The sequence below is a fragment of the Dermacentor variabilis genome, unplaced genomic scaffold, assembly GCF_050947875.1.
Source record: "Dermacentor variabilis isolate Ectoservices unplaced genomic scaffold, ASM5094787v1 scaffold_12, whole genome shotgun sequence".
NCBI lineage: Eukaryota > Metazoa > Arthropoda > Arachnida > Ixodida > Ixodidae > Dermacentor > Dermacentor variabilis.
The window spans coordinates 57,008,410-57,023,230 of record NW_027460280.1 but is presented as its reverse complement, the minus strand read 5'-3'; the positions used below and the strand labels follow the sequence as shown (position 1 = coordinate 57,023,230).

At 50.0% G+C, this 14,821-nt stretch overlaps 2 protein-coding genes across 5 annotated transcripts in view; one reads left to right on the top strand and one right to left on the bottom strand.

Annotated features, from left to right (window-relative positions):
- Positions 1-451, top strand: part of Vmat (Vesicular monoamine transporter) — a 48,321-nt gene extending 47,870 nt beyond the window's left edge. Inside the window, exons 6-7 of the mRNA XM_075676816.1 lie at positions 102-147; positions 220-451. Coding sequence (XP_075532931.1) covers positions 102-147; positions 220-397 — 224 coding nt within the window. The 3' untranslated portion in view covers positions 398-451. The remainder of the gene's footprint in view (positions 1-101; positions 148-219) is intronic.
- The window catches only part of LOC142566074 (unextended protein-like), a 151,095-nt gene continuing 136,661 nt past the window's right edge, over positions 388-14,821 (bottom strand). For 2 of the 4 annotated variants that reach the window (XM_075676812.1, XM_075676813.1), the window contains exons 2-4: positions 4,261-4,713; positions 2,830-4,205; positions 388-1,054 (exon numbers count right to left, since the gene is read on the bottom strand). In XM_075676812.1, coding sequence (XP_075532927.1) covers positions 426-1,054; positions 2,830-4,205; positions 4,261-4,713 — 2,458 coding nt within the window. In that variant the 3' untranslated portion in view covers positions 388-425. Of the gene's footprint in view, positions 1,055-2,829; positions 4,206-4,260; positions 4,714-14,821 lie in introns of those variants that run through there. The other 2 variants (XM_075676815.1, XM_075676814.1) reach the window with 2 other exon arrangements.

The following is a 14,821-nucleotide window of genomic DNA, read 5'->3' as shown; positions in this document are numbered from 1 at the left end:
ATGAACATGACAATCGCCGATAGTATCGTACACGAAGAGCGGCGCATTATTGTGGAGGCTCCCGGGCGTGGCTCTCAGTTCTTGCTCCTCTTGCTTTGCAGGGCCTATCATCAGCAGCAGCGTCGTCAAAACCTTGGGATTTCAAGCGTAAGTTAAGCACTGCTGCGTCGCGTATTTTGCCGAGGGTGATCCTTATTCCTGCCACCCTCTCCCTTGCAGGCTGCTCTACCTCACGGCCACAGTGTGCTTCGCGTACTCGCCGGTGATGTTCCTGCTAAAGAACCCCCCGGGCCGCCAGGAGAATCAGTCGCTGCTGCTGCGAAGCGGCTCCTCGGACGTCCGCTACAAGAGCTACGCCAACGAGGATGACTCTCCGGAGCACAAAGAGCAGCGCTGAAAGCAGAAATTTAATAAAGGGGCGCGGCTCATGCGTTGGCCGGCCCGGACCACGCGACCGCCGGCGTCGTTGGCTTGACGTCTGTCGAGTTGGCTGTCGTCTGCTTGTGGTCCTCGGTTGGGACGTTGGACTCTTGCATGGCCACGTCGTTCGGGTCGTCCGTCCTTCCCAGGCGTGACGCGCGCACGGCGGCCACGTACACACTGTGGCTGACCTTCATGTAGACCACGTACGAAAGTGGCGCGACGGTGTAGTCCGGCACGAAAGCGCCCTTCTCGACGGTGAGCGCGGGCAGCCCAAAGTAAGAGAAGGGCCCCGCCTCGAACACCAGGCTCTCCCTGCCAACCGTGACACGCACGCGTCCCTCGAGGACGACGGTGAAGAAGTCACACGGCTTGCCCGCATCGAATATGTTCTTTCCGGAAGAAGGCTTGATCGTGAAGAAGATGTTCTGCGCCATGAGTCGGCGCAGCACGGCGGGCGTCACGTACTCGGCCGTGAAGGCGCGCACAGCCGTGCTCAGGAACTGGAAGCTGGCGAAGGCCAGCTGGGCCGAGACCACATTCTTGCCTTGCTGGCCACTACCAATCTTGAGGAAGTCGCTGAAGTCCTGCAGCAGCTGAGCGTCCTTGCGCCGTTGCTTGCGCCGGTTGTCGGCTGCAAGGAAGTCACGATAATTAGCTGCATGTCACCGCGAACGCCCATAATTACATACTTTGCACGATACCATCACTAATGATTAAGTAAAGCAGATACCCAGGCTAGTTGATTGGAATTCAAATACACAAAACAAAACAAGAAACATGTGCAAAACAAGAAAGAAAACAAAACACGGACGGAAGAGGCCATGTGACTTTATTTGCCAGGTAGCATTTAATGCTATATTTGCAGCCTCATTACGAGCAAGAATGACGCTGTTTTAGTGATTTTCGTATACGGACGTCATTAAGTCACTAAAGCTGAGGCGCGTCAACTGGAGATATATGTGTAAAGAATAAATCATCTCATTAGGTAAACCCTGAACCAGTTTGAGTGAAGGTTGTTGCATTTGAATGAAAATGTTTTCTCAACAGGTCTTCAAGTATACCCATTCGGCAAGAAGTTAGCCAACATTACCCGGAAACACACAAGTAACATACTCTCAGTGGCCCTATCACATTTCAGTTTTACCGAAGCTCAATGTCCGTGGCTTTTTTTTTTTACTTGCCATCCCTGGACAGAACTGCAACGAGTACACAAATGTGTACACCGTGACTAAAAGGGCTGTCATTGATATTCTGCAAGATACCAAAAAGTTGGTATTTTTTAGGACACTCGCAAATGCTCACATCATTCCGATAAACGCTCATGCTTTGACAGGCGACAGGCAATCGCTTCGCAATCGACGACAGCTTGCTGTCGTCGATTGCGAAGCGATTGGCGTTCGGAATTTCACAGCATGAGCAGTGAGTAACAGAATAGATGAAAAAAAAAATCGACACTATGGCACGCGGCACAAGAGTGTCATCTTCCCGTCTCCTTAAAAAAAAAGCATACAAGAAGAAATCCTGCTGAAGCATCATATATCACAGGGTGTGCAATGGAATCTGTGTAAGTGAAAAACACGGCCGCACAGGTTGCCCAACACTGCGGCTCGTTGTCACTCGCAATATCTTTGTCAACACTGCTGTTCAGTGTGACAGGATGTTTAGCAATATGCAGACGACGAACTGTTGCGAAAGCGTTGACCTGTTGTTTGAAGCCCGTAGCGCGGTGCGAATAGGCCCTTATGATGACTAAGGCGAACAAAAGCGGGATCGAATTAGCAAAGTTTTTCGTTCTGAAGTGCTCTTTTCTAATAGCTGGCCGCCTTCGTTATTATGTTCATCATTAGGATTGGTTGGCGTTTTCTCTAACGAACAATATAACGGCGTAAGGTTGTTTTTTTTTTAATGAATACGGGCTCTCAATATTATACGGGGCTACAAGACATACCAATAATTCGTGAACGAAGCTCTAGGAAAAGTCTTCTGTACAAAGTAGTCATATGACGTAATCTGGAATAATTCGTAAATAAAGCTCTAGGTAAAGTCATCTGTACAAAGTAGTCATATGACGTAATCTGGAAACTTGTGACCTTGAGTTCCTTAAACTTGAGCCATGACTTCCGACTACGAGAGAAACAAGTTGCAGAAGAGTGCCCTCAAAATACCCACTCGTCATGGATTTCTACACGGATACGTGAAACACATGTGAAGGAACACGGTGCCATAAACTAAACTCACTGACACGTGGCCTTGCAAAACTAGGGAGAGGTGCTGCTCATCTGCCACCTCATATACGCTGTTGTGCACGAACTCATTTCGGCGGCGTCGCTGCAATGTGGCCGTTTTTCTGAGTTGCGTTTGCTTTCCTTCTGACCGCTCCAGAACTACGAATGACGTATAACTCACTGAGGACGTCGGTCTCGTCGATAATCTCTGACTGGATGATCTCCTCGATGACGTCCTCGAGTGTCACCAGGCCCGTCACGTTGTAAGAGGGGTCGCGGTTTTCAATCTGCACCACCTGTCGCACAAATGCCATGTGCGAGTGACCCTTCTTGAACTCGCGCAGAAGCGAGTCGAGTGTCTCGTCCTGGAACACGAAGCTGAGTGGGTGCTTGTAGAAGCTGCACACAGTAGCCAGCGGGATGGCGTCGTCGGGGTCCACGAACGTCAGGTCCTTGGTGTTCAGGAGCGACACAATGTTCTGCTTGGTACCTTCGTAGACGGGGATGCGTGTGTAGCCGCGCTTGACGATTTCGCTCATGGTCTCGAAGTCGAGCACAGCATCATACGGAAGCATGTACACATCCTCGATGCGCGTCATGATGTCAGCTGCTGTTTTCTTTGTCAGTTCCAGAGCACCGAAGATGATGTTAAGCTCTTCATTCTCGAGTTGCGCGTAGTCCTTGGTGATTCGAAGATATTCGGTAAGTTTCTCGCGGTCGAATACATTACCGATCTCCTCTCCGAGCACACAGTCCAGCAGCTTGGAGATTGGCCACGAGAGAGGAAACGTGATTATCATAAACAATTTGGTTATTATTATTGTGCGCGCACCAATGGCAAGTCCGTATCTGGAGCAAATGGCCTGCGGGATGATTTCTCCCAGCAAAACAATGCCTAAGGTGGACAGTAGCACTGCCACGGGGCCGGAGCTCAGCATCTCGTCCAGCAGGATGGTGAAACTGCTGTTTACGCACACGTTGCCGAGCACCAGGGTGCACAGCAGGTAATTTCCGCGACGCCGTAGCGGTAGTATTTTGCGCGCGTAGTCTCGTTCCTCGGGAGTGCCGCATGACTCGATGACTTTGAGTTCGGTTTTGTCGAGCGCCATGAGACCCAGCGTGAGCCCGCTGAAGAGGCCGGACCAGACAAGCAGCGTGCCGATGAGCAAGAGGTTGACCCAGACAGGCACCAGCGCTGTTTCGCCCTCGAGCGTGACGAGCGGGTCGCTGCCTTGGTGCACCCAGCGGCCGGAAAGCGACACGCACAGTTGGTACTCGCCCGAATGGGGAAGCTTGAGGGTGACGCGCGCGGCCAGGCCGCCGTGCAGCGGCCGCAGCTCCCAAGTGTCGATGAGCACCTGCTCGCGGCACAACACTCCGCGGGCCGCTTTCTCAGTGGTGAGCGTGACGCGCGTGCGCTCGGAAAAGTTGGAGCCCAGCAGCAGGAGCGGCACCTCCTCGCCCACGGGTAGCACCATGAAGCCGTCCTTGCTGGTGGTCACCGTCTCGCCGCCAGCGCGCACGCCCGAAACCACGGCCACGTCCGGGTCACCTGTGCTGCGAAGCCGCGCTTGAATCAACGGCGTCAGTAGCCCGCCTGCGGCCCACTTACGCAGTCAAGCTGACAGCAGGTCCCTGGTGCACCCAGTTCTCGCCATTTCGCAGGCAGAGGAACCAGCGGCCCCGCCACGGCAGCACAACCGTGGTGGAACCGTTCTTGTCCGTGGAGGACGGCTGCAGCGCGGATGCATGGCCGCAGATGCTTCCGCGCTCGCCGTCGCGAGGCGTGAAACTCACGCGCTCGCTGTCGAGATCCGAGCCAAGCAGGAGCAGCCAAGTCTGCTGACCCACGGACACCGGCTCGTCGCTGTGCCAGCGACCGTCGCGTCCCATCACGAGCACGCCGTCCACGGTGGCGGCCACCGCGGCCGCCACCGCCGCGCATAGCACCATCAGCAGAGCGCTGGCCGCCACCATCGGAGCCTGCTCATCCCAGCGCTGTCGCCCACGGGCGCGTCTCTTGGGCTTCCGGGCGCGCCGGCTGGCTCGGCTGCCGTGGCACCGCCTGCGTACCCAAGCACAGTTCAGCGCTGTTCTCGCTACACGTGCACAGCTGAGCGCACCGCCATTCAGCCCGGCGCCCTTTCGAGAAGGGGTTCCTAAAGATCTTCAGGATCTATCGTGGACGCCGACGCCATGACTCCACCGTCGTCGTCGTCTTCGCTGACAGCGTTATCTAGTGCTCTTTTTTTTGCGGTGCCTCTGATATAGCTAAAGACCGAGACGCTAGCGAACAAACTAGAAATAATAGTTGTACTATTAAGAGATGGAAGGACGGCAAGCATGGGCGGCACCAGCAACAAACGCGGCGAGCTATAATATTCTAGTCTAGACAAAGAGGAAGAAGCAGTGTCGGGCAGGTCAGGAAGCCGTGATTAATTTTTTCATGTTCAATTTCAGCACAGGTTGAAATGGTATTTCATCATGTTTTTGTCCAAAAACACACAATATTTCCACCGGTGCGTGTTTTTGAAAGTCTTCTTGAAGATCACTTTGTTTGATTTTATTGCCGCTTATTGTCACGGATGCAGCTCAGAGTTTAGAGATGGCAGCTGGTTGGCATCTTTTCTACTCACCTGGTCTTTCACTCTCCGTCTTCCTGATTACACCCCAATCTTTCTCACAGAGCTTTCTGGTAATTATGTTGGCCATCAGAAAGCTGTGTGCTTAGAAATCTAAAGTAATAGTTATTATAGATGTTCTTTTGGTCTGTGCACATTTAACCTCTATAGCCTACTACTAAGCGGTCGCCTCTTCTGAGTGTGTGTGTGTTTTTTTTTTTTTTACAATCGTGCAGTTTGTCTGAAGTTTGCTTTATGTGGGTTCCCGGGCACACTGGAAGCTTCCTTAAAGGAGTCCGCAGACTCTCTCGCATTGTCTTTACTCAGTGGTCCTGTTTGAAATGTTCTTACAAAATTTTATTTTACTGCACGAGCTAGATTTAAACGGATTTTATTTGACAGTGCGAGGAATCAGCATCTCATTTTCCTGCTGATGATCTCCAGCGCCTGCAATTCCAGTGGAACGCGAGAAAATGTCTCTCATGACAATGCGAGATGACATTATCAAACTACCGCTTTCTGTTTCCGTGTCTAAATATTTACCTTCGTGGATCTAGTTTCTGTACAATTAACCCCTATTCTTTTTGTAACGAACCAGAAGCAATATATGATTTCTTTATTTCCTGCTACCACTTCTCCTCCCTCCGCAGGATGCTCCTCGTACTTATAACTATTATTCCAGGGTTTTGAACATCAAACTTATTGTCATTTGGTCCGTGTTTATTAGTTACCAATAACAGGTATATTATGTCTGAACTGAGGTTGTATTAGTTGTTCTGCATATTATAGCTGCACTGATGTGTGTGGTAAGTTGGTTATATCGGTAGCAGTGGCCGAGTATGGTGCACTTTTAAATTTTTTGTCACCTAATCTTTCTATAAAAACGTTGTTATGCTTGTTAAATTGGACAGGGTCTCCTCTTTTTATTGCTTTTTGTTCTTTGTCGGATGTATTTTTTAACCACTCCAGGGTGCCTGATCTCCATCGCGGGTATGAGCCATATGTTGAGGCGGCAACAACAATAACGACAACAAGATGAACACATTAACTATGCATTAATGAATTAATGCATAGACGAGATAACAGATGGTCTTTGAATTGGAGCAATAGATCAAGTGCCAAAGGAATGGAACCAGATGACCTCATTTAGCGATGACAAGTCTACTTTATAAATCAAAATATATCTGTTGTGCCTGTAATGGCGTCCTTTGAGTCCTTTGTAGATGTACCGTTATCAGTTTGTTTCCGTGTGTTGTAGGCTGAAGAAGAGTACACGGCGTATTTATCTTTAATGCAATTCACATTCATAGGGTATTAACCCCATTTTGGTGCGCTGCTAAGTGCTATTACATGAGAACTTTGGCCACTGGGTATGTTTTACTCCTTGGTCAATGTGCCAGAATTGGTATGTACCCGAATAGACAAGCAGAACAACAGCATTCAGTGGCACTAGCTATGCGCCATTGAATATGTGCCCCAATTGACAACTTGGGCCACTAAGTACGTGCTAATGGGCATGTGCCTATTCTTGGGCAGAATGGGGATGCTCCCGAAGTACGAAGAGTGGGCTGAGTCATCGCTGGGTGTCAGGGATCGCTTTACACGTACAGTCTTCAGAAGTTCTAGTTATCGACAACCACCTGCTACACCTATGGGAGACCAGTAGAGGACTCACACGACGGTGGAAGAGGCAAAAATTTAACCGCAAGCTCAAGATCAAGATCACGGAAGTAACGTGGGAAGCGGAAGAGTATGCATGGACCTTGGACAAGTACAATTGGTCGGCCAAATGCGACTCCATGAAAGGCAGCCTCGGCACTAAGGCTGCATGGTCTCTTCTTAGATGTTTGATAGAGCTTACGAAGTGGAACGGGGAGCAGCAACGTAACTTCAAGAGAGCCTTGCACGGCTTCGCGGGCCCGGACGAGCAGCTGGTTGCAGTCCTCACCACCAAATATATCTGTATAGTGAAATACAACGAGCCAGTACGGGAGTATGAAGGTATGGAGAATACGGACCTGGGATCGAGAATTCGTGGTCGAGTAAATAGAGGCAGCGCTTATGGACATGAGGCGGGGCACGGCGCCAGGGAACGACAAAGTGACGGTGCGATTGCTTGCGAATCTTAATCGGCAGGCGCTCACAAATCTCACGCTATACATCAACGAGTGCTGGAGACGTGGAAATTGACCCAGGGTGTGGAAGAGGACTGATGTCAGCTTTATTCCCAAGCCTGGAAAGGAGGTGAACATCAATAGCCTGAGGCCAATCTCGCTTACGTCGCGCGCAGGGAAGCTGAAGCCGGCGTAACTGCGCCTATGTTGCCCGGGTTTCACGATGTTCGGGTTTCGGGCACACTTGTCAAACGAGGACGTGTTAATGCAGTTGAAGATGGAGGTGACTGATCTCCCGTGCGAGTGCAACAGTAGATCCATACTGGCGCTGGATCCTAAGGGGGCTTTCGACAACGTGAAACACTCCAAGGTTCCGGAAAATCTATAGGTACTCATAGTGGAAAGCGCATCATCACGGACTTATTGCAAGATAGCCAAGCCCACATCAAAATTGGGGACAGGAGGTCCGAGCCGACATCCATGGGCTCCAGGGGTGCGCCTCAGGGAGCGGTTCTATCTCCACTGCTCTTCAATGTTTCCCTCGTGCACCTGCCGGAACAACTTAGTGACGTGGCGGGCATTCGTCACGCCCTTTACGCGGACAGTTTAACTATACGGGCAACGGAGGGCAGCCTGGGACAGATGGAGGGAGGCTGCCCCCACAGTTGAAAAGTATGCAGCAGAATCAGGACTGCGCTGTTCCCCGAACAAGTCCGAGCTCCTCGACTTGCGCCGGAAAGGGCATATTGCACCGTTGGAAATGTCGGCCCACGACATACTTATTGCCGAGGTGGCGACACTACGGGTCTTGGGGCTGCTTATTAACAACAACGGCGTGAACGCAGCCGCAATTACTAAGCTCTGAATTGTGCGCGAGCAAATCATTCGTATGATATCTCGGATCAAAACGAATAAGAGGGGTATGCAGGAAAAAGACACCCTTAGGCTAATACAGGCATTTATCTTCTGTAAAATAGTGTATGTGGCCCCGTGCCTTCGGATAAGGAATATCGATCTAAATCACCTGGACGTTTACATTCGAACGGTTTATAAGAAGGCGCTCTGTCTACCCGTGAAAGCACCTTTACGTACGGATCGCCTGCTGCAACTGGAAGCACACAATACGGCGGATGAATTGATGAGCGCCCATCTAACAAGCCAGGAAATGCGATTGGCTATAACCAAGGTGGGCCGCAGGGTCTTGGAGGACTTGAACATCTGCTTTCCACAAGTGGCCGGGTGACAAGATGTTTCACGGAAGTGGAGGAAAAGTTCCTCAGGCTTCCGCTTCCTAAAAACATGCAGCCGGAGCATCACCAAGCGAGAAGAGTGGCGAGGAGCAAAATGATGAACAAGTTCTATTCAAGAGCAACAGGAGCATTCTTCGTGTACGCTGCGGCTCCTGTAAAGGGGATATCGTCAATTTCAGTGGTGAACCAAATGCAGGTTGTAGACGGGCTTTCAGTTCGTAACGGATAAACCTTGGCTATGGAGGAAGTGGCGATAGTCGTAACCACGACGCACTCCGCATCGGAATACGTTGTTACAGATTCGCAGGTGGCTTATAGAAATTGTATGCGTGTTAGAATCACCCCGCGGGCCCGAAACCTTCTGAGTCAATCTAAGGTTCGAGCTGCGTGGAAGCAGCTGATATGGGTAGCAGGTAACCAGAGGATTGAGGGATTAAACGAGTGTGCGCACGCTTCGGCTCGGGCTTTCTGCCCTGGGATCCTTCAACGTCCTCCCTTGCTGACTGGACAACATACTCAGAGATATTACAGAATTTGCGCCTTGAGAGGCAGATATCCCCAGGGCCCAAGGGTCTTAATGATTCGGCAGAGCGTCACCTCCATCGGCTACAAACTACGTCGTTTAATAACTCACCCAAGCTTATCGCCATTGAGCCCGAGTCTTTTTCGGCGCAGTGCACAGTTTGTGGCCAGAAGGCAGACTCGAAACCATGTTTCGAAACCATGTTTCGAAACCATGCTTCGAAAACACAGGACCCTTTTTTTATGTTGGCGCTTGTCCTGTGTCGTTCTCCCTCTCGTGGTCTTCTTAGTTGGCGCTGTTCCTTCATAATTCAAGTATGCACCATCTAGCCCAAATGAATGTTGTTCTGAACCATGTTTCGAAAACACAGACCACTTTTTTATGCTGGCGCTTGTCGTGTGTCGTTCTCGCTCTCGTGGTCGTCTTGGTTGGCGCTGTTCCTTCCTTATTCAAGTAGCCTCCCCCATACGCGCCTTCAACATGTTGTGTTTTCAGAAGGATCTACTATAGCCCACAAGGAAGCTTCACGTCTTCTTCTCACATTTTTGAAGAGACACTGAACTGTCCGACAGATGGTGAATGCCCCAGTGACAGTGAAAGAGACGCTCACAGGCAGAGCAATAGCCGGCCTTGATCTCCAGGCTAAACCTGCCTGTAGTAAAACACACTACCCCCACCATATGCAGCTCAAGAGGGGCCGCGTGACTTGATAGTGTCATCGAAAGCCTGTACACACTTTGCCCAGTCTTGAGTAGATCAGTACTTTGTTTTTCCTAGAAATGCTCGCATTCCGACGCCGTGCGACAAAGAAAGAAAATGGGCTCTAGTGGTTAAAACTTCGACACTGCGAGCCGTTCGACTGGGATTCGACATCTTTTTGTCGTGATAACAGTCACTTTCGTGTGTGTTAATTTTAAACTAGGTTCCTAGATGATGCCCAGGTGGCCTCTTCTCAAAGCCCGCGGCAGTGTTCGCTGTTTGGATCGGACTGCTGGTACGATCTGTTGGGAACTCGGCGCTGACGCCCGTGGTTGTACCTGGGTCGCAAGCCCCAAGGGTAGCGTTGGCCTGGCGGCCTGGGGTACAACTGGAAGCATCCGAAGGTCCCGGCAAAGCATGAGTCGACTGGTAACAACGAAACAACTTGTTTATTTTAACATCGCAAAGAGTTGGCGGTCAGTTTTGACCGAAGTAGAGAGACGGGAGAGCACTTCACTCAACAGAAGAAATCGGAGCCCTCCTTTTGGCGTCCGGGGCAGCTGTTTTTATACTCTCGCAGTTGAGGGCAAGAAGGAACCCCTCAAAAGACGAGCACGTGAATGTACAATGGGCTAATGGTGACGCACACTGTCGTAGCGATGCCGTAGCACCATGTCGAGCACGAACTCGTAGCACCCTGTCGTGGCGCTGCCGGTCGGACACAATGACTGTAATGAGAGGATGGTCCCTGCTTTGGCATCGCCTGTTTCGGGCACAATGACTGGAACGAGATCCCTGCTTTGGCATCGCCTGTTTCGGGCACAATGACTGGAATGAGATCCCTGCTTTGGCATCGCCTGTTTCGGGCACAATGACTGGAATGCGAGGATGATCCCTAGGCGGTCGCATCGCCGCAGTCGCGCCTGGAAACACCTGGCGATGAGTGTTGCGGCGACGACGATCGGGCCAAAATGTCTGCCGCCCCGCCGCAGTCGCGCCGGCAAAACCACGTGTCGCAGGCGAAACGCAACATCGCGGAGACGTCCGTAGGCCGGAGAGAGAGATGATACTAACAGTGTCGTGGAATGTCATTCAGTGTACCACGATGTAACTCTCCATTTAACAAATCATTTTAGAAGGTTTCAGTAGAATTTGCATCAGCCTGTATATTCGCGAGGCGGCACCAATTACAGTGTCTAAGTTAACTGTGAAAGCGCGCGTTACGCAAGGCTTTGCTTGATTATCGTTACAGTAACTATTTTCTGACGTGCATGGTCCTGGTGGCATGGCGAGTACTCGCCTGTAGTTTCGTCAGAGGGGAAAAAAGAAAAAAATTATTTCTGAAAAGTCTGGCTGTCACACTATCCACGCTCACGAAATTATTGCGTCGTAAGCCTCAATGCTAAAACAGGACGTCGATGCCTCGTGCGTTTCAGTGGCTTTCTAGACGCTCAGCTTTTGGTTAACATACGGCTGGATTTACGTATGAAACCATCGACGCTGAGCTAGCTAATTTTAAAACGAAAGCTGATATAAGCTGCCCCTAACTCAAAACTGACGTACGGCGTTGAGCGAAGCGATATCAGCCGCCAAGAAGGAAAGAAATCCCAGTCTGGCTCCTTCCTCGGTTCGTTGCGTTTCCGGGTTGCTTGCGCTTGGAATACAGAGTCTTTGTATGTACTGTAACGAAAGTTCCAGCAGTGCCTCGTCAAGTGAAGCGATGACGTTAAAGCTAAGCACCCCTTTGCTAAAGTAATAATAATTATAAAAAAAAGGAATCTTACCGGTGGCGTTTTCATCGAGCGAAATGGAAAGAATTTATTTTTTCTCTGGACGAAAGAGGAAGGAAAAGAAGACCGCAGACCGCAGTGGTGAAATATCTAAAGAAGACGGCCACCGAATGCTGGTATCACGCACCGTTTCAACAGCGCTTCACGAGGCACGAAGACAAAAGATTGGAAAAGAAAGAGCTACAACCACAAGCGGCGCGGATACCCTGCGTTGCCCTTTGCCGTCGCAGCCAATGCTTCACACTTTAGGCGAAAAAAGGTTACAATTCTCTTTTTACTTTTTTTTTGTCTTTGTTGCTGTCTCGGAAGGTTGGAGTTCGCGACATTTATTTATCGCTCGCGTCGTTTTATTTCTTTATTAATATTTTTTTGGCGCCCATATAGACAATAACGCATGACACACTCCTTACGGCTGCCGTGAGCGGCCAAAGGGCAGCGCTGTCTCCAGTCGTACGGCAGCAGGACTTCGAATGGGGATGCGCTCAGGCACGCTATAGTTTGTGTCATGTCACCATATTTTCTTAATCGCAATGCGGATGTATACATTCCACTACGATTGACAACGGCTCCAGTACGTGGCTCAGACTTGGGGCATGCAACATCGCGCATCTCTGAACAAAGGGCTGCCTTTCCGTGTTCCTTATTTAACGGCCGCTGAAAGTTCGGCTGTCGCTGTTTATATAGTCAAACATGTAAGTCTTTGATGATCAATACGCCACAGAGGGTACAGCATTAACCTCTCTTTCGAAAAGGTTACGGTCGTACCAGTGCAGGAAACTTGCGTTACAAGTGTCAGACGCTTCCCAGTTATTATGTTCCTTTTTCATTTGGTAGATAATGAACTGTCAGGTCATAACATAGCATAACATAATGTAGATCCATCGTTGAAAGTTTCGAAGTTTGTCGTCGGTATACCCAAAGAACTGCGAGGTTGCGAAGAACAGGAGAGTGAGGAGCGCTGTCCCTCTTAATATCTGAAAATCTTGTGGAGCCAAATTTCCGCAGAGGTCTCCAGTATTCGGCCTGACAAAGAGGCACAGTTATGGGCGTCGTGACCCAGAAACTTTTGACAAGGACTCTATACGGCTAGGTACAACAGGCCTTACGACAAACCCCCCCCCCTCCTCCGCCCCTTATTGTTGTGTATCTATATTCTCCTGTACCATAATACGTAACTGAGGTAGTAGAAGGGAGAGGTCGAGAGGACCAATGAAATCATGTTAGCATTGATTACGTACCCGGTAGCAAAGCGAGCTTCACCATCATCACAAAACAGGCGGCGCTGCAGATGACCTATGTTCGAACTAGTTGCCCCTGAATCAGGCTGCTGGTTACATTTAAAGAAGTCAGTTAGGCGTTCAAGTGTGTCTGTAGACTTGAGAGCAGTAGGGAGAAGTGCCTCGCACGTACTAAATATACAGTAGAAATTTATCATAATTTTTTTGGTGAAATAGAGACGTAGGCGGTTGCTTTTCAAAGAGCGACCATGCAGGAGAGTGATGAAAATAGCTTTCACCACTCTGGATGTCTCTTTTGAATAGAGAGACGAAACGGTCTGGCAAGTATGGCTCGAGCTCGAATTAAATCTTGCGCGATCATGTCTACATAGATTAACGTTTTTGCAAAGCTGTCGCTGCATTAAAAGCGTGCGCGAAAGTGAGCTTGTTGCACAGACATGCCACTACACTACGTAATCCTTCCAGGTCAAGCCGACTTATGGCCCACGGACAACACACGGGTAAACGCTGACGCCTATAAGTGGAGGCCAAGCACCAGTAAAAGTTTAGTAGAGTGCGTTCCTGGGCCTGTTGGTAAGCCACGCTAACAATGATACGATACCAGCGTATAAAAATGACAATGACAAAGGGGAAGAAAGCGACAGGACAAACAGCGTTTGTTCTGTAACCTTATTCACGACTGCCTTTGTGTTTGCTTTTATCCCGCTGGTTTCGTACCTTAATTAACGTCAACAAAAGAGGGCGACTCAATCAGGCGAACGACCGGAGCTGCCCACGCGGTGGTACTCGCTCGCCAAACTCACCGTCGTAGAACCCAAAAAGGATCCCAGAGATGGCCTCCCGCGACTGCTGATCAGCAGTCGTTCCTGGCGACGGGGTCGATCTCTCCCGATTCCGGCAGCTCTCGTATAGCATTGCTCAACGTTCGAGAACGTCCCCATTTAGCCCTTGTTCTGCCTATTATCCGTCTACATCCGATAAGCACGCTGTCATGGTCACTGAATGAGCATGCAATCAGCTGGCAGCGTAAAATACGCTGTAGTATACAGGGTGTATCTTTTAAAGACCGTACAGGAGTTTTTATTTTAAAAAAAGGCAATAAGCGCAACGAACGTGCCGTTTTTGCAGGCGAGTTCCTGTGAGGCGGACATACTTTGCCAGTAATAGCATGAGCTTCAGAAGACTAATAACACAAATTAAATTGTTAACTTTTGTATTAGTGCCTTGGGGGCCATGGTCTAAATGACAAATTTGGAGCCAGTGACATTTTCATGCACACCCACGTTTTAAAAATCTTGAATATCGCACCAAATTCGAGATTTTCATAATCAAATTCCAAAGCTCAATCGAGGCAATAGACAGCGTTAGCAGAGCGTTTGCTTACGCTTCGCTCCGCACACATTTCGCACGCACCGGTGGCTGCATAGAATGTATTGATTTCGCTTATCTTACATGCGCGTTTCCCACAGACGCCAGTGACATGTTCTCACCTTGGATGTAAAACGATTACGAAAGCAACTAGACGCACCCTGACGCTCCGCTAAATCGAGTTCCTAGCGGAATGTGGGCAGCGTTTGGCGTTCCGCTGCCGCTATGTTCGTTTTGCGCACGCGCATCGGTGTTTCCGGTAGCGTTCTGCTGAGCGGCTGTGTGCAAATTGTTATGATACGCTGGTCTGAGCGATGCGGACCGTCAGCGCTCTGCCAAAGCTCTCTAATATCGAGACTGAGCGCGTCCCGCTGCGCTTCAGACGACACTGCCCCGTAAAGAAGTGTGGGGTGAAGTTTGAATGATAGCATGCCACGGCATATCCTGACCGGACACTCAGCCGCACATGCTTGCCAGGAAAAGAGAGAGAGAGACGAATACTTTAGTTAAGATCAGTAATGGAGCCGGTGGAGGCCCTCAGTTCATGGCTTCGTTGGTGCAATCTTTCCG